Below are 24,116 nucleotides of genomic sequence, written 5' to 3' on the forward strand. Positions count from 1 at the left end.
GAGTAGCAGCCCCACCACTTACAAGAGTGTGTGACCGTGAGCAGCGTACAGAGCCTGAGATTCCTCATCTGTTTAAATCTACTTCGTAGGGTTACAATGAAATAATGTATATAGAGCAACCTGATTCTTGGTCAAACAGGTAGTTGGTTGCTCAGTAAATCCTATTTCTCTTCTCCATGGCATTCCTTCCCAAGATGAGGTCTGTGGGTCTGTGTTCCCTGTGTGTAGACTGGTTGAATATTTCATAGCTGTGTGTGAGCCTTAAAAGCATTCTCACACTCTTTCATGCATACGTCTTGGTTCTCCATCAAAAGAGTAGGGTATACAGGGTCATGAGCCCCATGTTCTGCTTTTCTTGTATTCCCCCCAGTAGCTAGAGGAGTGTGGTATGCACCAGGCCCAGCGTGATGGACAGCGAGGGCAGGACAGGTGCAGAATGGCACTCTGCAGGGACATGCATTGTCCCAGCGCTCAGTTGGGCACAGCAAAGGTGGCAGCTCGGGGTCATCCTAGAAAGGAAGCAAGAAGTGTTCTTGTTGGAGAAACAGTCTGCCAGATGGTGGAGCGACTAGATTTTTCCAAGGTTATGCAATGATGAGGGCAAGCAGGCTAGAAGCTTTGAGAATTCCACCGTAATTGAGACCTCATGGGAAAGAACTGGTCAGCATTGGTTTGTGATTTTTCTCCTTTTAAGGAATCCCCCCTATGAGTGGAACGGGAACACTGCAGATCTATTTACTTGATATTAATGACAATGCCCCTCAAGTGTTACCTCAAGAGGCAGAGACTTGTGAAACTCCAGACCCCAATTCAATTAACATCACAGCACTTGATTATGACATCGATCCGAATGCTGGACCGTTTGCTTTTGATCTTCCTTTGTCTCCGGCGACTATTAAGAGAAATTGGACCATCACTCGGCTTAATGGTAAGAACAGGTTAATTATTTGACTATATGTGCAGTTGAGAGGTTTTGAAGCCTAATATGAAAAGTTAATTTTAGGTGCTTTATAATCTTCTCATTAAATATATTTTAAAAGCTACTTAAATAAGATATTAAAAACTTTTATAGCTAGGAAAAAAAAAAACTTCATCGTGCAGCCTAGTTGCATTGCTTGATATATACTCTTAAGTAGTAAGTGCATTCTAGAAAATGCTGCGTGTTTTTTTATCGTATGATGTATTAACTATCCACCGTACTTTTTCCTTTTTCATGTAGGTGATTTTGCTCAGCTTAATTTGAAGATAAAATTTCTTGAAGCTGGGATTTATGAAGTTCCAATCATAATCACAGATTCGGGTAATCCCCCCAAGTCAAATATCTCCATCCTTCGCGTGAAGGTTTGCCAGTGCGACTCCAACGGGGACTGCACAGACGTGGACAGAATCGTGGGCGCCGGGCTGGGCACAGGTGCCATTATTGCCATCCTCTTGTGCATGATCATTCTGCTCAGTAAGTACTGGCATTGTCTCCTGGAGTTCCGTTCTTCTCCCTCCTAAGACGTTTTGCAAAGTAACTTCTTGCCGTTGCCTTTGAACATAATCTCACAACTCTCTTCGACCTCTGAGCACATTCTCGCCAACCCTGTACGGGACAGTCAGGTCCACCGCAGAACGAGAAAATCCCCCAGCACTGTTTCGAGCGCTTACATGCTTGCAGCACACCCAGCCAGCACACCTCTCCCGTGACCCGCTGCAGCGGTTTTCTGATGCCGATGGCTGGATGAGCTGTAGCAAACTCTTTTCATAGAAAAATGTGAGACAGTCCTAAGGGTGAGCGCTTAGCGTATGATTTGAGTAGGAATTTATGGCACTTAGTTGATAATTTAGGAAAATAAGTATATTGCTTTCCTTAGCTTGCCTTCGTAGAAAGCACAGTCAGCAGCCAACTCCAGTCATGCAGGGATCAAGGTATTTGTTACTGAAGGGCTACGTAAAGTAGTGAGAGAGTGTACTTCATACAGCACATTTGATAATAGAAATGATTGCATAGCTCAATAAATTGTCTGTCTTTCGAGCAAGTCTAGATTAAGGAATTGCTCCTTTTTCAGATACTTTGCAATCTTGGTTCAATGGAATGCAAGAAATTAACCACTGGAAAGTACTTTAGAGCCACTTCTAAGCGTGCAGGTTAAAAGGATAAACTGCCTGGGCCCTGTGTTTTATTGTTAAATAGCAGCAGGACTTAGTTTATTGTGTGATCATGCTATGCACCAATCACTTTCTTGAAAATGTTGGCCATTTCTTTTATGTTTTCTCCATTTACAAGTGTTCTGGTAATTTAGAATTCTGTCCCTTTATTCTAAGCAATTACTATAGAAGCTTGGGCATTTTTTACTTCCTGTGTGGAGCCTACTTTGACTATAATTTGAAACCTGCATGCTATACTAATAATCCGCTTGCTAGATTTAGCCCTGGAACAATGGCAAATGAGATCATGTATCTGGCTTTAAAAGGAGGATATTTACTTTTATGGCCAATAATAAAAATGTGCTCAAATAGGAGTCGTTAAATCTCTTGCTTCAGGATGTAAACTGATATCCTCAGATTTGCGGGAGAATGAGCTCCTAGATGTGCGTTTAGGGATATGTTTCAGTTTGAACTAAAATGTGGCCTATATGCCAACCCTATCAAGAAAGACTTCGATATGATGGATAACGGCATGGGGAAGTGACTGTAGCGTTTTGAAGGAAAATGAATTGGTGCTGATTTTAACATCAACCCTCTGGAAAATTCATGGTGCCAGGCCTGGCACAAAAGTGTAAAGCAGGAAAGCCTAATGTTATTTCAGTGCTCAAAGGAATCCTGTGGGCTTCTCACCTGAAATGTGTGTTTTCATAGGAGAAGGAACGCAGAATAGCACAGGAGAAAAACACCAGCCTTTGGGAGCCAAAAATCCTCAAGACCCAATTGCTGATCCAATTCCGATTTACTACTCAAGTCTTCCTGGCAAACACCTTCCTTCCGTGTTCCCTCTGATACAGAGAGGGTAATGAGGGCTGACCCACCTCCGTGAGATAACAATTGCATAACAAGGAACAATTAACTTACTCTTGTTTGTTGGTTTAGAATTTACAAACCATTCATTATATTAGGAGTGTCCTATCCTCCAGCAAGCCAGAGACAGAAACGGTTATTGTCCCCATCCGTAAATGATAGAATGGGGGTGAGCATTCAGCCAATGAGCTCACAGGGCACCAGGTTCTGGAACCCGCGGTTTCAGGCTCTCTGTCCAGTGCTCCAGCCCCGCTCGGTCTTCTCTCTCCTCACGGCAGGCCAGAGAGAGGTTGAACAGACTGGAAGAGGCCTTACAAACTCTTGACCCAGTTAAGTATGTTAATAGTGTGAAAAGCGGTGATTGGAGAGGTCATGTTTTTAAAATTATGACACTATGGGTTTTTTTGGTTTTTTTTTTACTCTTTCTACCTAGTCCTCGTTTTGATGTTTGTGGTATGGATGAAACGCCGGGATAAGGAACGCCAGGCCAAGCAACTTTTAATTGATCCAGAAGATGATGTAAGAGATAATATTTTAAAATACGATGAAGAAGGTGGAGGAGAAGAAGACCAGGTGAGCTATATTTTAAACTTCTAAGATGAAATTTTGTGATCATGTAATTCAAGGGGTAGGACAAATGTTAATACACACAGGAAGTAAGGAAATGGTCTCGAGTTTTCTATGTTTGTCACATTATCAAATACTTAGGCCGGGAGGGAATTCTTGCCTAGGTGTGCTGCACATTTCTTGATTTTTTTTTCAAGGTGCCAAATGTCATTGTATTTCTTTTATAAGAAAATTGTTCACACTGAGGAGCTAGGATATAAACCCAGTTCCAATTATAATAATGCTAATAAAAATATTTTTCTTTAAGTTTTTCTTCATTGGATATCTAAAGTATAAGTAAAATTAGTTTCTACAACAGGATTTTTATATATATATATATATATATTCTTGTGTGTATATATATATACAAGAAAAGCACATTCTACAAACATTTACCAAGCAAATTCAAATTTTAGATATCATAGCTCACATCTGTAATGTCTGTACCACATACCAGGCATTCTGTTGAGTGCAAAAAATGTTGGTGTCTCTTCAATCTTTGAAACCTGTGATATTATACTATGAGTATCTCCCCTTTTGTGATCGAAAACAGAGCTAAAGATGACTGGATTCTCGTAAAGAAGTAGGAAGTGATGGACACAGGGTTTGAATCCAGGTCTGTCTGATGTCACAGCCTAAACTAACTACTCCGATATCGTACCTCTTATAATTACCTGGAAGATACCACTAATGTCATCTACAAAAAGTCACCGTGACAGGTGACTATATTTTAGATACTTCGATAATTATGTTATTTCCACTTACAAATACAAATGTCGGGGCAGTAGTCCAAAAAAAGAACCCAGAATTCTTGGGTCTTGGATCATTGTCAGTAAATTCAAATGTACTGTCTTGAGTATATATGTAGACAATTAGTGATAAAACTGTTAACTTTAAAAAAGCAAATTTTCATGAACATATTTTCTCTTTCCCTTCTCTATTCATTTGAGGAAATAATGTATCACTTTAGGGGTGGTTTTTTCTTTTGCTTTTTTTGTTTAAAGATTTTTTAAATTTATTTATGTATTTATTTAGAGAGAGACAAGGAGACAAGTGGGGGGACAGGGAGAGAGAGAAAGGGAGAGAGCATCTCAAACAGACCCCGAGCTGAGCATGATCTCATGACCCTAAGATCAGCCCTGAGCTGAAACCAAGAGCCAGACGCCCAACTGACTTCTTCACCCAGGAGCCCCTATATCACTTTTTGTTTTACAAAGCACATTCACACCCACTGCTACACTTCATCTTTGTGGCGACCCCTTAGAGTTTTCCATTTTCCATTTGTAGCAAGTTGTGTGATGAGCTCTGAGTTTGTAACTGGCAGAGCCAGAGCTGAGGTCCACCTTTTCTGATTCCAGATTCCATGCTTGGTTTACAGTACCTCAACTCTCGCATTTAGAAGAGATGCTTATTAACTGGGGTGCCTGGGTGGCACAGCGGTTAAGCGTCTGCCTTCGGCTCAGGGCGTGATCCCGGCGTTATGGGATCGAGCCCCACATCAGGCTCCTCCGCTATGAGCCTGCTTCTTCCTCTCCCACTCCCCCTGCTTGTGTTCCCTCTCTCGCTGGCTGTCTCTATCTCTGTCGAATAAATAAATAAAATCTTTAAAAAAAAAAAAGACAGAAGAGATGCTTATTAAAATATGTTGAAAACTTGACTCATGTGTAAAGCTGCCTTGAATACTGACTAATTAAAGTGGCTCTATAAATATGCCCCAGGGTTTCTTGCTTATAAATGTCTTTGGATATTAAAATTCATGTTTGGCTTAATCCTTAATTAATCTATCCTTTCACTTTCCTGAGCTGTGTTCAGGATCAGCAAATGTATATTGATCACGTTATCTCATAAATCTTCTACTTTCGGTATTTTATTTTTCATGTCATTGTGCATAATATTCTAGGCATAAATCTAAACCCAACTCCATGAAGCTCCAGTATAAATAGTAATAGCCGGAAGGCTACCAGTCATAACTGGGTGCTGTATAGAATTGTGAGGCCCAGAGGCAAGAACCAAGATCGTTCTCAACATCTGGGGCACTCAGCATTACCTAATCTGGCTCTTTTTTGCCCTCCTTCCCATCAATCCCTTTGAGAACGTGTTGCATGATGTTTTATTGTTTTCGTTATTTTAGGAAAGACTGACTTCCTTTATTGACTTTATTCACTTAGATTGATTCTTGAGATCAAATAAGTCAAACTTACCTATTGCAAGGTTTATTAAAATCATCCTCATAAATGTTCAGCCCCTTCTTTTACTGACCTCTGAAGTTTCCTTTGCCCCCAGATAAGCTCCTAGGCGCAAATGTTTTGTTTTCTACCCACTTCCCCAAAAGTCGAAAGATTTCTCTGGAACTTTCTCTATATTGTCCTCTGTGTCTAATTTATTTATTTAGTACGGTTTTCCTGTGGTATCTTTTGGTAGCTAGCCTCTTGGTTCTTTGATGCCATGTTCATCTAGAGCAAAAGCCTCTCTCCATCATGGATTCTTGGTCACAATTTCCGTTTGCAGTTCTCATTATAGAAAATTGTGAAAAAATTGGGGCGCCTGGGTGGCTCAGTCAGCAGGGTATCCCACTCGATTTTGGTTCAGCTCATGATCTCAGGATCATGAGATCAAGCCCCATGTCGGGCTCTGAGCTTAGCAGGGAGTCTGCTTGAGATTCTCTCTCTCTTCCCACCTTGCCCTCTGCCCCTCCCCCACCACATGTGCTCTCACTCTCTGTCTCTCTCTGTCTCCCAAATAAACACATAAATCTTTAAAAAATTGAAAAGAAAATTGTGACAAAATTAAATAATGGCCTTTTTATTCATTCTATGATTTACCTCATAATAGAATACAATATGCAGTGTGGGGATGCTACACAAAGGGTTTTGTCTCTACCTCAAGTGGTTCATGAAATCCCTTTGCTTATCTCCATCACCAAGGCGACCGCCTTAACTTGGATCAGAATCATCACTGTCCTGCAATAGCATCCTGATGAGTGTCCCGTCTCTGGACCAGCTGTTTGGAAATTAATAAATCCAGACTTCCTCCTTAGCAGGACAGGTCTTCGGCCCTTTGGTGCACTCCCTTAGGGAGCAGATGGAGGGTTGTGGGAAACAGTTGATGGTGGGTGTGCACCCCCTCAAGATGCAAATCCATCAGGCTTGTCAACACATGCAAGTCTGGGTGATTTGTCCTTATGCTCCCCTCTCTGCCTTTTTTGGAGTCAAGACATAGTTTCTAAAAATATTTTCTTTATTGGATGGAGTGTTCCCTTTTTTATTGAAGTATAGTTGACATACAATGTTATATTAGTTTCAGGTGTACAATATAATGACTCAACAAGTCTTTACATTATACTGTGCACATCACGAGTGCGGTTACCATCTGTCACATACAACACTATTAGAGTGTCATTGACTATATGCCCTATGCTGTGCCTTTTATTCTCACGACTTATTCATTCCGTGACGGGAAACCTGGACCTCCTTAATGACAGATTCCTTTCTTCCACTCTCTCCTCCTCCAGAGATAAAAGCAGCTATGGGTCTTATTTCTCTTAGAGCTTGTTAGCTTCTTTATTTTTATTCAGTTAGCCTCATTATGTTCTCAGTTATGGCTTCAAAAATCTGTGATTTGGTAACTTATCTGGCTTGTTCTTTGCATTAGAGTGTGAGTAATAGTCTCATGGCTTTCTATAGTCCAGCCAGAAGCAAAAGCCTTCCTACAAGGCTCAAGAGTGTAGCCACCATGCATATCAACAAGAGCATTTCCAGCACCCCAGGAGCCTTCCTTGCAGCCCCTTGCCAGGAAGTATGCCCTCTGCCAAAAAGTAACTAGTATTTTTTATTTCTATCACCCTAGAACAGCATAACCGGTTTTTGGATTTCATTATGTAAATGGGTGTCATACAGTAGGTACTTTTTGTCTCTGGCTTCCTTTACTCAGACTTATATCTGTAAGACTCATCCGTGCTATATACAGAATTAGTTCATTTTTATAGTTGCTGAAAAGTATTCTGTTGTAGGAATTAGCCACATTTTATTCATCCATTCTACAATGCTTGGACTGAGTTCATGCAGTTGAATTATTATGAATAAAACTGCTATGAACATTCTTGTGTGTGTGCGTATGTTGGTGCATTTCTGTTGGCGTGTGCGTAGGGATTGAATTTCTACGTCCTAGTTGCTACCTCCCCTCATCACAGTGGTGCATGAGAATTCCAGTGGCCCTACATTCTCACTAGCGCTTGGCTTTTTCCAGTCTTTAAATTTCAGTCTCTCTGATGGCATGTATCTCAGTATGATTTCATTGGGATGTTCCTACTGACTCACTTACCATTTTGATATCTTTGTGAGGTTTCTGTTCGGCTTTTTTGTCCACTTTTCTATTGGAGTCGTCTGCCTTTATCTTATTGATTTGTAGGAGGTCCTTCCATATTATGGATATCATTTCTTTGTCAGATAAAAAATATGGTCAATATCTTTTCTCTTCCCGTAGCTTGCTTTTTAAATTCTCTTCATGGTGTCTTATGATGAACAAACGTGTTTAACTTTAATGAAGTCCAATGTAACAATTTTATTCCATTAGGGTTAATACATTCATGTCCTATTTAAAAAAAAAACTTTGTCGACTCTGATGTAATGAATTCTCTCCCTAAAAAAACAAAAGAAAAACAAAAAACTTCATGGTGTCTCCTCTAAGCTTTGCGGTTTTACCTATCACATTAAGTCTGTGATCTCTCTCTAATGGATTATTCATTTGCTATATTTATCAGAATTCTTTTTTGTTTTCTTCCTTGATGTCCAGCACTGTGTACTAAAAAGATAACCCTTCTCCACTGCACTGCAGAGGTCCACTTGTCATGAAGCAGGTGGCCTTGTGCGTGCGAGTCTGCGGGAGGGCTCTGTGCGTGTGCGGGGGGGGGGGTCGGCTCTGTGCATGTGCGGGGGGGCTCTGTGCGTGCACATCTGTGGGGTCTCTGTGCGTGTGCGTCTGCGACCTGCCTCTGTGCGTGCGCGTCTGCGGGGTCTCTGTGCGTGTGCGTCTGCGACCTGGCTCTGTGCGTGTGCGTCTGCGGGTTGGCTCTGTGCTTGCACGTCTGCGGGCTGGCTCTGTGGGTCCGCGTCTGCGGGTTGGCTCTGTGCGTGTGCGTCTGCGACCTGGCTCTGTGCGTGCGCGTCCGCGGGTTGGCTCTGTGCGTGCACGTCTGCGACCTGGCTCTGTGCGTGCGCGTCTGCGGGCTGGCCTCCTGACCCTGTGCTGTACTGCTTGTTCTGTCTTGCTGCTCTTGGGCCAGTACCACTTGTTTTCACTGCTGTCACTTTACAGTGCCTGCCTATGTAGTTGGATCAATGCTCCAACTGAATTCATCAAGATTTGCGTCAAAGTTTTTGGTGGAATTTCTCATTTACTTTTTTTTTCCTTAAGAAAAACTAAACCCTTTATATAATACTCTTACTTTCTGAGTAAATTTGATCCAAATCTTTTTCCATTTTCTTTTTTTTTTTTTTTAAGATTTTATTTACTTGAGAGAGAGCATGCACATGAGTAGGGGGAGCAGAGGGAGAGGGAGAAGCAGGCTCCTTGCTGAGCAGGGAGTCTGACATGGGACTCGATCCCAGGACCCTGAGATCATGGCCTGAGCTGAAGGTAGATGCTTCACCGACTGAGCCACCCAGGCGCCCCACTTTTCCATTTCCTAAACAAGATGTTACTGCTTTAAATCTTAAAATTATGGTCAGTTCCTGAGAAGTTCAGCTTCGTGATATACATTCTATTTCTGTTTTCCATAATTCACATGTGACTTCCTGTTAAAAAGTCTATACTTTCTTCTTTTTTATATTGACACAAAATTTTACATTAGTTTCAGGTGTACAACCTAGTGATTGAACAAGTCTGTAGGTTAGCTCATGTTCACCACAAGTGTAGTTGCCACCTGTCACCATAGGACGCTGTGACAGTACCACTGACTGTATACCAGATGCTGTGCCTTCTATTCCCATGACTTATTTCTTTGTGGTGTGCATTAAGCCTTTTTGGCCACAGAATATGAATCATACATTTTTATTAGTTTTGGGGGAAGATATTATCTCTTTACAAGAGTAGGCTTCAGAAATGGGATTGCTGCCATGTAACATTTTAGACAAGTTTTAGTCGATTTTTATTACACAGTATGTAGTATTTTAGGGAGCATGCACGTCGCCTCAAGATGTGGGCAGAGACCATGTCATACAGGGCAGACATGGCTTGTCATAATCAGGCAGTGGTCAGCTTGATGTCTCAGCTGGACAATCCCAGAGAATCACCAGCTTCTTCCAAGGATGGGCAGGTCTCAGAGGGTAGTTTAGGCCATTAGGGAAGCCAGGTAGTGACTGTGGTGAATGGCAACGACAGCTGTGCTGGGGAGGCTGTAAAACCCAGCCTCAGGCTGGCTTAGTCAACATTCCTATGTTTCCCGCCAAGAGAAAGCATCCTTCTTAAGAAGCTAACTGATTAGAAAGACAAGAAAGCAAAGCAGTCCTTTACAAGGGTAGTCCTTATCTTCCCGGCCATTGATTAGTATCTCTGGCTGTCTTAGTTCCGTGCCAGGACACAGGCTGCTAATTTCTTTAACAGAATAGCTAAGAAGCCCAAGAAAAGAAAAACAACAACACATCTGTATCTTCTGTCTGGTGTATAGCAGACTTTTACCGGTGCGTGTCGATGCTCTGCTCTGGGTTAGGTTGTCAGCACCCTAGAGGGGTCCCCATATTCAGTGTCAGCACTGGGTACCTTCTGAACAGGAGGACCATCTGATGGCTATTGGGACAGACACTTTTAACATAATGTCTGTTCTCTTTTCAGAGGGCGAGGTTCCTTCTTTGTCTGCTTCGCTGCCCTATCATCTGGGCTTTGGGTAGTTATCAAGTCATGTTTAATTACCCTCATTCGTAAATGTTCATTGGTGCACTTTTGGCCAGTGCGGCCGGTTGCAGATACTCTGTAGCTTGTAATGTTTTTTCAATGAGCTCCCCCCGTATTAGCATCACTAATAAAATCAGGGTGAACGTACAATATAGCCGATAGCTTGTTTTTCATGGAACCATCCGTTTAGCCCCAGGATAGGAAACAGAAACTGTTAGCTTCCTGCAATTTAAAGCTTAGACTTCATTACGATTGCTTTTATATTAAATAAACATTTATGGAGTGTGTCTTATGTTTACAACGCTCACTGGTGCTCACTTTAAACAATCTCTATCTAAATCACTTCCCATTACACAGTTTCATTCTTCGTAATAATAGCAAAAGCTATTGTTTGGGGTACCCTGCGAATTAGGCACTGTAGTAAGTGGTAAGTGCTTCGTATACAGTATTTCATTTGACCCTGCCACAGCACAGCAGGGTGGGCACGCATGGTTAAAAAGTAGTGACGTGGGGATTAAGTCCCTGTCCATCCGAGTCTGAAGAAAGTGGTGTGTTGACCGGATCCTGTACCATCCTTGGCAAAGCTCAGGCTCAACCAGGCGATTAAAACAGTGCCTTTCCGAATGTCATTTGAATTTATCAGAAGCTGTCCCTTCCTTGTAACGGACTCTGGGACATCCGGTGGCTTCCTCTGCTCTTTGAGTTTGACTTGGCAAATCTCCCATTCTGAGTTTGGGGTTGGAGGACTCCTATGGGGACTCTGGATCCGTGAGAGAGGAGACTGCTGCCCGAGTGGGGAGGTTTCGCAGGTGACAGTGAGTGGACCATGGCTGCTGGCTCACGGGCAGCATTAAGGGAGCCGGGCTTGCCCTGTCTACCAGACAAACACACCCAAGGTTAGAGCTGACGCCGGTCAGAGCTGGTCGTGACAGAAAGTGTGAGCGGCTAATTAGAGGTTCCGCATCAGTGTTCTCTTGCTCGCTCTTGGACTCTTGGCCCTTACTCTCCCCTGGGTACCAGGCCTGTCTTCCCACGCAGCTGCTGCTGAGTGTAATGTCACAATCGGCTCGATTTTTTTGTCTCTCAGTTTCTTCAGAAGAGGCCCAGCACCTCTTGGGCTCAGGAGGGTTCACATTCCAGAACTGAGAGGACTCTTATCTGAATTCCCACATTTGGTTTCTTAAGTTTTAGAGTCTTGCTCTCGAGCTAGAGTGTTTCCTTCGCATCAGTGATGGTTCTGAGCTCTCAGAGAAAGTGCCTGATGTCAACCCTGATGATGTGGGGGGCATGTCTGAAAGCTGGATTCCCTTTCACTTTAAAAGTCAAATTTCATCAAGTATGTGTAGGGGGGGAGTGTGTGTCTGGACTTTTTAATTTAGCTTGCAAGGTGTAGAAATTGAAAAAATTCACATAAATTTTGAATCTCCCCAGCCTCTCCAAAAAGTTGAAAGATCTAGAAACATGGCCAGCATTCCACCTTGACAGCAATCATTGGAAACCAAATAGAGGCTTCTCTCTTTAAGCAGGGCAGACATGCTCTGATAATTGTTTTTGTTTTCTTCTTTTCATCCCAGGCCAGCTTTATTGACTTATGTTATAAGCCAGTCCTTCATAGAAATCTATTTTTGCTGACTCTGATTAAATTATATAATAATTATTAGACATTGGATTAACAAATAACAGATTTCTACAAGGAGAAGATACCATAGTGGTCTGAAACAATGGAACAATTTTCTGTAGTACTGTTTTTTGGGGGTTGTTTTTTTTTTTAAGGAAAAGAAAGTGGATTCACCACAAATATATTTAGCCAGATGAATTAGTTAAAATAGTCTAGCTGCTGTAACAAACTAAAATTTCAGTGACCTAAGCCTGATTGAAATGCATTTCTCACTTACTTCGTGGTCGTTGGGTTTCACGTCATGGGAATTGGGGGTGGGAAGGGAAGGTCCACTCTACTCCATATGGCTTCCAGGATCACCGCAGCCATACATACCTGCAACCCCTGAATGACCAAAGGGCAGGGAGGATGATGACTTCGGGGAGATTTTTATGGGGCCTGACGCACATCACTTCCATTCTCCATTCCCTAGGAAACACCTGTTGGCTGGGTACCTAGTAAGAAGAAGTGGGTTTGGTGACCAGCTGGAAGTCTCTGCCCCATCCTGTTAGGTACTTGAGTTTAGAGAATCTTTTCTGAGATTCTTTGAGAAGGGTTTCCTCCTAGGACCCACCCCCAGGAGAGTGCTAGCCTACGTGCATGATTTTGTGACCCCTGCAGATATGCCGGAAGGAAGTGGGTCACAGGGGACACACGGGAGGTGCACAGCTCATGAAAATGAGACCCTCTATGTAGGGCTCACAAAAACCGGGGAAGGCAGCTTTTCCTTACCTGCAGGATGCTCCCCGTGCTCCCTGGGATCCTAGTCTTCTTGATCAGGGACCAGCACTTGCACGTGTGAAAAAGTCGCATGCAATTGGGATAAACTGAGTCAGGATAGGAGCTCTTTGTGGTGGCCCAGGATGTCAAAACCCAAAAGATCCAGATGTAATTGCTGTATGAGTGACCATTGCCTTTTTTTTTTTTTTAATGAGCTTGAATTCTTATGTGATTTGTGGAAATCAGTGTCAGTATTTCTGTAGCTGAGATCCCCGGAATCTCCATGGCACAGGAAGCACGTTCAGTGCCTGAGATGGAGTAAGAACCCACAGCTCCTATGAGCCGGGAGTTGGCTATGAGCCCTGGGGACTCCGCGGGTTGATGACGTGGTTTCTTCTCACATTGCCCCTCCCCTTTGCATGTTCAACTGCAGTAGGATTCAACACCTGTACCTCTGTACCTGTGACATGTGACTTCACACTTCTCTGGCTTTCGTCCATGGTCTGCACTGGCAACTCTCTTTAGCCCCCAAGACTCCTCTCAAGACATCTTCCCTTGGAATCCCAGCTGGATCGAGTGTCTCTGCTCGGGACCCACAGCATCCCATGTCTACTTTGTTTTGAGCTTTGGTGTCTAGTCCTGCTTCCGACCTTAAGCTCTGTGAGGATGGGATTTTGTCCTCTTCGTTTTTTATTCCTGTACCTAGGACGTTGCGCACCTGACAGGTGCTCACAGAATGTTCATGCATTGGGCCTTCCTCCCGAACCTCTTAGCTTGTATGTCTGTGTACAGGGTTAATTGAACTAGTACACCCATGATAACTTGACTTTCATCCTTTGAAATCCCTGCTGTCTTCCGGAAGTGATGATAACATTCATAAATGCTAGCACTCGTCACACACTTGTTCTGTGTCAGCCTCTGTGCTGTGCCCTTAGTTTGCATTTCTCTTATAATCTTCCCAACAACCCTGCGCAGTAGATGCTGCTCTTAGTCCAGTGTTCAAACCCAGGTCCACGTGACTTGAGAGGCCAAACTCCTAATGCATTTGCTGGTGGTCATATGATAGCTGTCGTATGTGGGGTTGCTGATTTGTAGCACGCAGGTGTTACTGGTAGGACCAGTGAGGCTGGGCGCTTAGCCACAGTTTATTAGAAGACCACTGGTAATCGGCTTTAGAACAGGCAAAGAGTAAGACTCAGTTAATTGGTTAAACATGGCTTGCAGAATTGACCACGTTTTGACATTAACAAAGTTAGAATCTGGAGAAGCAATCTGAACAGCCAAGTTATTACAAAAAAAAAAAAAAAAATCCAAGTATACAATCTGGGTGACAGGAGCTAAAATTTTAAATCCAGGATGGATGCCTAGACAGAGGGATGGAGTACAGGTGTAAGAAAGCCCCTTGAGACCAAAGGAGTGACTTCCCCGAGTCAAGGGATCTTTGCTTGAGCCAGGGCGGTCTGTCTCCATGCACTTCCTACGAATCTCAGAAACCAGCCCCGGTGTGGGCAGCCCACCCAGGCCCTCTGACTCAAGCAGAGAATGAAATTATATAATTTAACCATGGTATATTGGATTTTCTGGGGTAATTGTTTTACAAAATCTTTCTGCCGTATAAGCAAACTGACAGATGGCTGAATCTGGACACAACTGTGGAGATTTTATTGTTGGCTGAAGCCACACTCTGGTATGTTCTCAAGTTGTTCGTCCACTTATACCCACATGCAAATACGGGTGTATGTTAGTTATTCAAAGACCAATACTGATTTCACAAGGTGAGAGCTTCACCAGGGGTGGGATTAGTACATTGTCATTCCCTTCGTGCAAGCTGTTCTCAGAATGCTTACCACCAGGTGACACACATCGGTAGGCTACCGGCGGCGTATTCTCAGCTGGTCAGGGCCCGTTCATTCCCCACTGGGCATGAAGTAGTTTTAACGGGCACGTGATTTGCACACAACCTTTTATTTGCTATTCCTATCACTTGACGTGAAGGAACAAAATATTTTCTGGAATTCATTTTAACGTTCATTCTTCCCGACTAATCATGTTTACTAGATTTCGTTTTAGAGGAATAGAAAGTTATCAGTGTCCCGGTAATAACAGGGATAAAGATTTTGAATGCCAACTATGTGTTAACACTATGCCAGGAAAAAAAAAAAAAAGCTAAGAGACTAAGTGGCATTTGCCAGAGTTCTGTCACCTGGCCAGATCCACCAACTGCCTGTTTTGGTAAAGTTGTATCAGAACACAACCGGGCACCTTGTTCATGTGCGATCTGTGGCTGCTTTTACACTGAAGCAGTGGCAGAGTTGAGACCATATACCTGAGATTATATGGCCCAGAGATACTGCAATGTCTGCTCTCTGGGCCTTACCGAAAAAGCTTTGCTAATCCCCTGAGTGGTTAGAGAATATGGAGCCCTCGTTAGTGTTTGGTCTGAAGTTTATGGAACCTGCCCAAGGTCATGGAGTTGGATATGGTGAAGTCAGGATTCGAATCAAGGCATTTTGATTTCAGACTCTTATCTTTTGCAATCACCATACTGTGCTCCCTTTGTATGTACATTTATCTTAAGCAATGATGAGTTCTCCTTAGGAAATTCCAAAACAATGTGACTTAATGTGGAGAAGGATTTGTGATGCTCTGTCACCATATTCGCAACCAAATCTTGTCATTTCTTTACTCCCTATTTTTAGGTTTCCTCTGAGATAGAACACTAGGTCAGGCTAACACGGAATGACTTTGATCTTGTCAGAATGGTGACATCTGTATGTTTTGTCAGAAGAAGTTGGAGCTTGGGGTGGGAATGTGGCCTAAAGATGTATTTAGAAAGTATACTGTGAGTCTCCCAGACAGATATGCTTGAACGGGTTAAGAAGTATAGGGCTGTAACTAAATTGCATGGAAAAGGAATGTTTTATACAAACATTAGTATAAACAATAAATGTCAGATTTCAGGAGCAACATCGTCTTTCTGAAGCCCTGTTACTCTGCTCCATCCTACAGGCCCCACACAGCCACATCCTTTCTTCCTCCAGCAGCTTACACCTTCCCCTTCCATATTTTTGTAATTGTTTATATATGCATTATATCAGGTTTCATCATTTTTGAATGCATTCCTTTCAAAGACACTAGACTGAGAGCTCTATGGGCCACTGCGTCTGTGACCCAAGAGACTCTCCAAAAAATATTTGTTGAATCAAATCTAATGGAACCGTAATTTGCAACACTTTTCCAAGAGAATATGCCATAATTTTACAATAGGAAGTAAGCTGTGATAAAATTTCAACAATGTCAGTGTCTGCAGCAGAACCATCCTTTTGCGCCAAAGAGTGAAACTTGAGCTCATTCAGAATTCGGAAGAGGGAATTTCGAAAGAAGCCGTGACAGGGCAGCATGAACAGTAAACCATGGAGGCAGAAACTATGTATGCATGGTTCCCTCCTCCTGGGGACCCGGCCACGTCCCTCGTGGGAAGGGGAAACCTGGCCCTCTCGCAAGAGATTACGATGTGTATGAAAGCGGAGAATAGAGGTCCTTCAGCTGTCCCCAAGTTATGTTATCTCTGTGAGGCTCACGATTCAAACCAGAAAAGCTTTTAGCAAACCTTTTGTTTCGGGGGGGCTTTCATAATCCATAGAATCTGCTTAGTCTTCTGCATCATTTCTCCTGGGTAGAGAGTTAACCATCATAACTATATTTCGCCGGGCAGGAAAATCACGTAGGATTGTCATTTACATAAAGCTTGCAAGGGTATTTGACTGACTTGTCAGCAGTTGTATGGTACTGTGTTGACACCTTATCACTATTTCAGTCAATTATTTTAATGCCAGGAGCTATAGAGGGTGAGATAATAATGTTCTTCCTTTCCACCTTCCCTTCCTTTTTGTGTCTGTCGGAAGAGTTTCTTGCTTGTGCCACAGTCAGCTCTTTTTCCAGATAACTTTTTTTTTCCTTCAGAATTTGGTCCATTTACTTTCATGTTAGTATTTTTACTTCTCTCAGTCACTCGGTCTTGAAACATGAAAAATGTTTCCCTTATCTCTATGGGAATTTGAAAGTTCCTTGCCTTTGCTGCTATAAAAGGAAAGTTTCCCACTCGTACCAGCCCTTGCCTAGGAGATAGGGAAGCTGGCCGCTGTGTTCCTTCACTCTTCTCCCCATGGAGGCTGATAAAGGACCAGGAACTTTCAGTGCCTCCCTTCCCGCCCCCACCCCTCAACCCTTCTGCTCAGGCGGAGGTGTGGGACCTAAAGGAAGAATCCTAGTTCTGACTAAAACTCAGTGAGGCACGTTTGAACCAACTGAGCACAGACAGGCCCTTAGCATAACCACCCTGAACTCCTCTTCCAGCACGGGAAACCCCTCACATTTCCCACCTCAGCAGACTGCCCTGTGCATTTCTTCACTGGCCTCGGGGGCAACAAGATACAGCCCTTTTTTAAAAATTTAATATATATATATTTTTTAATTTCGCTTGCTCTGGTGGTCTCTGTTTTATCCTTCCACACTGCTTACCTGAGTCGGTGACCTTGGGCAAATCATTAACCTCTCTGACCTGCAGTCATCAATGGAATAGAACAATACCCACTTAGAAGGATTTGTGCTGTGAGGACGGGAGGTGATCACTTGAGAAAGCACCTAGTGTCATTCCTGATAGATGATGGGCACCAGGTGAAGCTTGGCTTCCTTCTTCCATCCACACCCAGAGCTGAAAATGGCATCTGGCACCCGGTAGGCTCTCCTTAAATACTTGTGAAACAGTAAATGAATATTTTCGTCACTCTCTAAAACAGATTTAATTGCACGATTCTATAGATGCTACCAGCAATGTAGATTTCTGATTTTTTTTTTTTTTTTTTTTTAGCTCTCAGAAATTTTTACCTCAGTTCCAGAATTTCTATCTATACTGATGCGGCATTTTAATTTATTTAAACATAACCAAATGCTTTAGGGTAGATTCATGGTATCTTTACTGAACCAATTATAAATCATTGCCAGTCAGTGGAATTTAACAAGAAAAGCCAAAACCAGAATGTTAGCTGCTAACTAACTTTTTACTAACTCTCCCATAATTGTATCACCCTTAAGACATTTTAAATCATAGATGGACCAAAAAAGGGCTTTAAGTTGCTTGCAACTTTAGTTAATTAACTTTAGTTAATATTCTAAAAACCATAATTCCATGTCTACTTCTAATGTTTGTTGCCAAATTACATATGTTCCAAATATTTTAAAACAAGATTTTCCCTGGCCTTCATTTGACAACTAGATTTCTTTAGGAAGTTAACATGGCAAGTAAAGGTTGACAATCGCAAGAGAATTTTCAGATCTACTTTTTCTCTAGAGAGTTTTAGGAACAAAATAAAAGATTTCTTCTTGGATTGTTTCTTTGTAATCTTCAGAAGTAAGACCGTGAACCCAATGACCTTGAGAATGTTTTCAGTCTCTGTAATTGTCTTTATAATTCTCATCCTACATGTTGTAATTTGTGTGTTTAAGTAAAGTATTATGGGATTGTAAAGATGTATAATTTAGGAGGCTTGCATAGAGTGACCCCTTATCAAAAGGCTTAAAATTGGACCCTCAGGACAGGACCTCTGCCATATAACACAGATGGATGTGGACAGAAAAACCCGTGCCTGTGACCTGAAGACTTTTCTGCCCACTTCCTAGCATTATCAGGTTTTTTTTATATTCCATATTTGTCATAGACAGGAGAAGCCATCACAGAGAAATGTTAAGCTACCCATTTTAACCCAGTTTCTAACTTCCCATAAATCAGTGGTTTTCTGCCCTTTTTTTTTTTTTTTTTTTTTTTGATACCAGCACAGCTGAGAAACGTGACACGTTTCCATCATTGTGGGGGGCTCACCAGGGCAATAAATCTCAGCGACAGGACCGGGTCTTTCTGTCCCTCCCCATTGTGAATTACTGCTATGGGATGTAATGTGATCCAAGGCACGTTTCTTAAATTGGTTGCTTTTTTGAACATCTGGCATGAATGTCATCGCTGAGACTTTATTCAACACATTTTTTAATGAGCACTTTCTACGGGCTTGCCATTTTGATGGTGGAAAGGACGGAACACGACTACGAACCTTTGAAGGCTATTCCTGCTCTCTGGTTCTTAAGGTGGTAGGGAAAGGCTATCAAAAGAAAGATTAAAAAAAAAAAACCTATAAATTAATATGCTGTTATATATATCCCTAATAAGTGAAGCAGGCCAGGTGGAGATGCTGTCCTTGTCTGGAGGAGATAGCTGGAGTCAGTTCTAACAAATTATGTCAGAATTTAAGCTCTTTTTTTTACCAGATCTTCCCCCATTTTCAGGTGAACTATCCCTATGTCTAGATGTCAGCAATTTATTAGAAAATTCTGCTGGCCAGTCAAAATGCATTCACCTTTGTAACCTTTGGGTGTCGTGGGAGCTATATAAGCAATCGGGGAGTGCAGGTTCATTTCAGGTAAAGAACACCATGAGCAAAGCCGCATGCCTCTGTTGTCTCTAGTTATGCCAAGGAAATTCCTCTGCATTTCTATGCAGAATTATCATATAAGGTACTGAGTATCAAGGAATTGTCACCAGGTAAAAGACAGTCCTTAACCATAAGGTTCAATTACTTACTTTCATGTAATTCAGACTTCTAATAAAATATTTTACATTCTCAGCATAAAAATATTTAGTAACTGTTATCTGTATACTTACAGTCTGTTTTTCCCTTTCTATATAAAGCTTCAGTCATTGTCAGGAGGCACAGTTATTCAGTTTATCCCACTCTATTATGCTTGGGAGTTATGCAGTTAAACATGACCTGGAAAAACATGCTTCTGGTGTGTAAGCATTTGGAATTCTCTAAATAAATCCTTGTTTTTATGTTGTAGAACCTTTTAGCATTTCAAAGGCCTTCACATCTGTTATATCATTGTATGTCTTCAAGGTAGCCTATAAATTGCTCATAAATTCCATAAAATTTAAAATGGAGCACATTTGTGCACGATCGGGATGTTTTCACGCAGGTTTTAAATGGAGAATCTGAAATGCTGTATCCGGACAAGAGAAAACAGCATTCCCATACCTTTGCTCATGCTGTTGATAATCCCAGAAGGGTCCTTTCTCCCTGGCGCATGGGTTGTTCAAGGTTCAGACCTCTGAGCATTTTATACTTTGCAGTATACCAGGTTTACCTCCCACACTGGCTTGTCCTGCTCTGTGTACCTGCCTCATGTCCCGTCGCCCCTTGTACAGTCCTGAGAGGAGGGGCTTTTCCTCAGTGCCTTCCGCGGTTAGGTTAGCTGAATCTCTTGATAAAGAGTTGTTTCCAGGGCGGTGGTCAGGATGAGAGTGTCTCAGGAAGCAGAGAGTTACGTTGTAGGTGAACGCTTTGAAGTCGGACACACCTGGTTCGGAGTCCCATCCTAATCACAGACTAGATGTGTGACCTTGGACAAGTTACTCTAGCTCTCTGAGTCTGTTTCTTCACTTAAAACGATGATAATAAAACATTCTCCACAGGTTTGTTAGAAAGTATCCATGGGGGGGGGCGCCTGGGTGGCACAGTGGTTAAGCGTCTGCCTTCGGCTCAGGGCGTGATCCCAGCGTTATGGGATCGAGCCCCACATCAGGCTCCTCCGCTATGAGCCTGCTTCTTCCTCTCCCACTCCCCCTGCTTGTGTTCCCTCTCTCACTGGCTGTCTCTATCTCTGTCAAATAAAAAAATAAAATAAAATAAAATAAAAAATAAATTTAAAAAATTAAAAAAAATTTTAAAAAAAGAAAGTATCCATGAGGGGCATCTGGGTGGCTCAGTTGGCTAAGCGTTGGCTCAGGTCATGATCTCAGGGTCCTGGGTTTGAGCTCCGTCCGCATCAGGCTCTGTACTGGGTGGGGAGTCTGCTTCCTCCTTTCCCTCTGCCCTCCCCCACCCCGGTCTGGTGCACTCTCTCTCTCAGCCCCCCTCTCTCTCAAATAAATAAGTAAAATATTCAATTAAGAAAAAGAAAGTATCGTGAGAAGGCACTTCTCAAGAGGCTGGTAGAGTGCCTGGTGCCTAGTGGGTGTGAGTGCCAGTGACCTTCTTCGCCTTGCTGTCCTTTGTGATTGTCATCATCCCTTACGCTCCTGGCCCTCCACACTCATCTGTCCAGGCTGTTACTCTTTCATTCCGGCCTCGTAGCTTGGACTTGACTCACTCTCCTAGGAGACTGTCAAAGAGCTAGGCTTTGAAGTAAGCCGACCATGCTGGGACTTGGAGCCGGTCTCGAGTCATAGTAGATTGGGACCGGGGACTTAGTTACTTGGGTCATTTGAGGTTCCATACCTCAACTCTTACATGAGGATAAGAAAACTTACTGTAGAACGGTGCTGGTCTGAGGATCCCATGAGGGAACGCATGCAAGGCGGCTACACGAATGCCAGTACAGGGTGAGTACTCAAGTGTTAGATAAATCACAACCGCTATAGAGATCCTACAAACGGTGCTAAGCTGGTTTTAGACAAAAAGATAAAGCCTGAGCTGTGAAGAGTCCCAGAAAGTCTGCACTCTCTGTAAACGTCCACATTAAGTTGGAGAATTTTATATCATCAGAATTTAGGAGCTTGAAAACTACAGAGTATTTGCCCAAACCTAAAATTCTGATGCATTTCCACGTTATAGTCAGCTTCTTTATTCCTGTCTCACTGGCTGATGTTAAAGCCGAAAATAGTTCTGAGAGCCCAGCCTGTGCCCAGAGCATCCTTCCCCACGATTTCTGCTCTGCCCTTCTGAAAGTGGACAGGCTGTTTTTCCAGGACATTCCCACAGGGCTCACTGGAAGGGAATCTACTCCCCCTCGTCTCACACCATGGGGCCAGAGATTGGCAAACTTTGTCTGTAAAAGGCCTGATAGTAAAACTTTGTAGGCCAGGTATAGTTTCTGTGCCATATTCTTCTCCTTTGTTGTTATTCTTGCTTTAAATAACCCTTTACAAGTGTAAAACCATTCTTTGAGAAAAATAGGAAATGGGTCCGAGGACAGGCCCATAGACCATAGTTTGCCAACTCTAGACCACTGAAGGGAGGGAGGAGTGGAGAATGGCTTTGAAACCTTGGTGAACTGATGCCTTTCTTTAAGGAAAACACATCAGCATCATTTTTTAAATAAATTTTAATGTTAAAGACATGGTAGGAAAGGAAAAAGTCTTCCTCGACCCTCTCAGGGTGCCTGGCTGAGTATGAAAATTAAACTAGCAAAGAGGGGTGAACAGGAGAAAAGCATGCACATTAAACTTCCACATGTCCGTGGAAGCCTCACAAGAGAATGAAGCCCCAAAGTGTCCAGAGTGGGAAGCTTTTATACCTTTTAGACAAAGAAACAATACATTTCTGAGAATTGACAAGATCAAGGTTTGGGCGAGGCCTAGTAAATGGTGAAGAAGTAACTAGGGAAACAAAGGTTAGTCCAACAAGGTTTGTTGGTACAGTTTCCTTGGCCCCAAAGTCTCTGTCTCTGATGATAAGAATGTCTTTCCTCCTCCCGGTACAGGGAGGGGACCTTTCATGTGGGAGTTTTATGACCTGTTTCAAGAAAAAAGGGCAAAGGTGAGGGGAGTTAGAGTGACCTCCCTACTCTTTTAGGTTTTTGGTGTTTTTTTTTTTAATTCTTTCCACTTGAAATACCAAATACGCTAAGGTGCTCTAAGTTAGGGTAGTGGGTCTCGAACCCCACATGAAGTTAGTACCTTTGCTGGTATGGTACTGCTCTATCTTCTAGGCAGTTTTTAGTCATTTCATAGTGGGACCTCATCTCACTGCTGTTTTCCATTGGAAACTGATGAGAAACATAGGAAAGCAGATGGAGCACAGACTGTAGAAATGAAAAGCACAGAAGAAAGAGCTGTGTGAAAGAAATATTTAATCATAACATGAAAAACTCATGGTGGCAACTTTTCCATTATGTTAAATTTCACTCATTTCTATGCATTCTGGGTATGTGTTTAAAAACAAAGGTTGTAATTTTCCATCTTTATGCCCATCTACCATGGGTTTTTGATTTTGTCTTTTGCAGGATTATGATTTGAGCCAGCTCCAGCAGCCTGATACCGTGGAACCTGATGCCATCAAGCCTGTAGGAATCCGACGATTGGATGAGAGACCCATCCACGCCGAGCCCCAGTACCCGGTCCGATCTGCAGCCCCGCACCCTGGGGACATCGGGGACTTCATTAATGAGGTGCAAAGACAGGCTCACTTTCTTTATAAGGGTGTTTATTTTATGCTAATGGTTAGCTGTACATAGACCACAGATTGCTTGGAATACAGCTATGTAGGTCGTTAAAACACACTTGATTTTTCTCGAGCTTATCTTCGTGTTAAAGCAAATGTGGCTTCAGTAGCAGAGAACAGATATAATTGGTTTGATGGGCCAAAAAACAGATCTATCAATTAACATCCTGTATTTGTAAACGACATTCATATACATTATCAGTATTAGTCACACTATCTCCGAAAGGCTTTTTTCCCTCGATTACAAGTAATAAATAGACTAACGATATTATAGTGTATTCTAATTTCATTTATTAGCACTGATGAATGTAAGAATAGTTCATTTTCATTTTCCTCACACTACCCTTTGAATCCCACAAATGTTGAGAATTCAGTGCCTACCCAATGACTAGAGTTCCATCAAATGAGATTAGTAGGAAGAAGAGCTAAATTAAATATTATGTAAGTGATTTAAATACTTGTCTAGTTGAGGAGTTTTAAGGGCTTCTGTAAGAGGCAGCTAATTCTCTGTTGAATGTAACAGATATGATTTCCACTGTCAAAATTACTATGGCATTCTTTCATTTCATTACTGACCACGAGTTCCGCTACATTTAATACTTAAGTTTTGAAGTAAAATGATTTCTGCTGCTTCTTTTGATCATGTCTGTAGTTTTACTGCAATTCTCCTTTTGAATTTTTAGTGTTAAGTGTAAGAGAGCAGTGCGTATTGATGTCAATCGCGACTATATGGCAGAACTCGTGTTCTCTGGCCATGTCCTGCCACTCAGTATCTCTAAGATCAGAATAGGTCTCAGTGCATTACAAGGTGGAATACTTCTCTTATTTCCCGGGCTTCCCTGCGGTCATATATTATATATACAAAATCAGTCTACTTTAGGTTTTTAGATGCAGTTATCATTTGTAAAAAAAAAAGTTTTGAAACAAGCTTAGAGTATTTATCTCCCTTTACAACTCTTCATTACTGTCTATTCCTGAAA

The 24,116-nt window shown here is 42.3% G+C and overlaps 1 protein-coding gene across 1 annotated transcript in view; it reads left to right on the plus strand.

Annotated features, from left to right (window-relative positions):
- The window catches only part of CDH2 (cadherin 2), a 208,935-nt gene that overhangs the window by 174,348 nt on the left and 10,471 nt on the right, over positions 1 to 24,116 (plus strand). Inside the window, exons 12-15 of the mRNA XM_045781875.2 lie at positions 695 to 928; positions 1,220 to 1,453; positions 3,431 to 3,570; positions 22,919 to 23,083. Coding sequence (XP_045637831.1) covers positions 695 to 928; positions 1,220 to 1,453; positions 3,431 to 3,570; positions 22,919 to 23,083 — 773 coding nt within the window. The remainder of the gene's footprint in view (positions 1 to 694; positions 929 to 1,219; positions 1,454 to 3,430; positions 3,571 to 22,918; positions 23,084 to 24,116) is intronic.

This window comes from Ursus americanus, chromosome 19 (assembly GCF_024610735.1).
Source record: "Ursus americanus isolate L20-20 chromosome 19, mUrsAme1.1.p, whole genome shotgun sequence".
NCBI lineage: Eukaryota > Metazoa > Chordata > Mammalia > Carnivora > Ursidae > Ursus > Ursus americanus.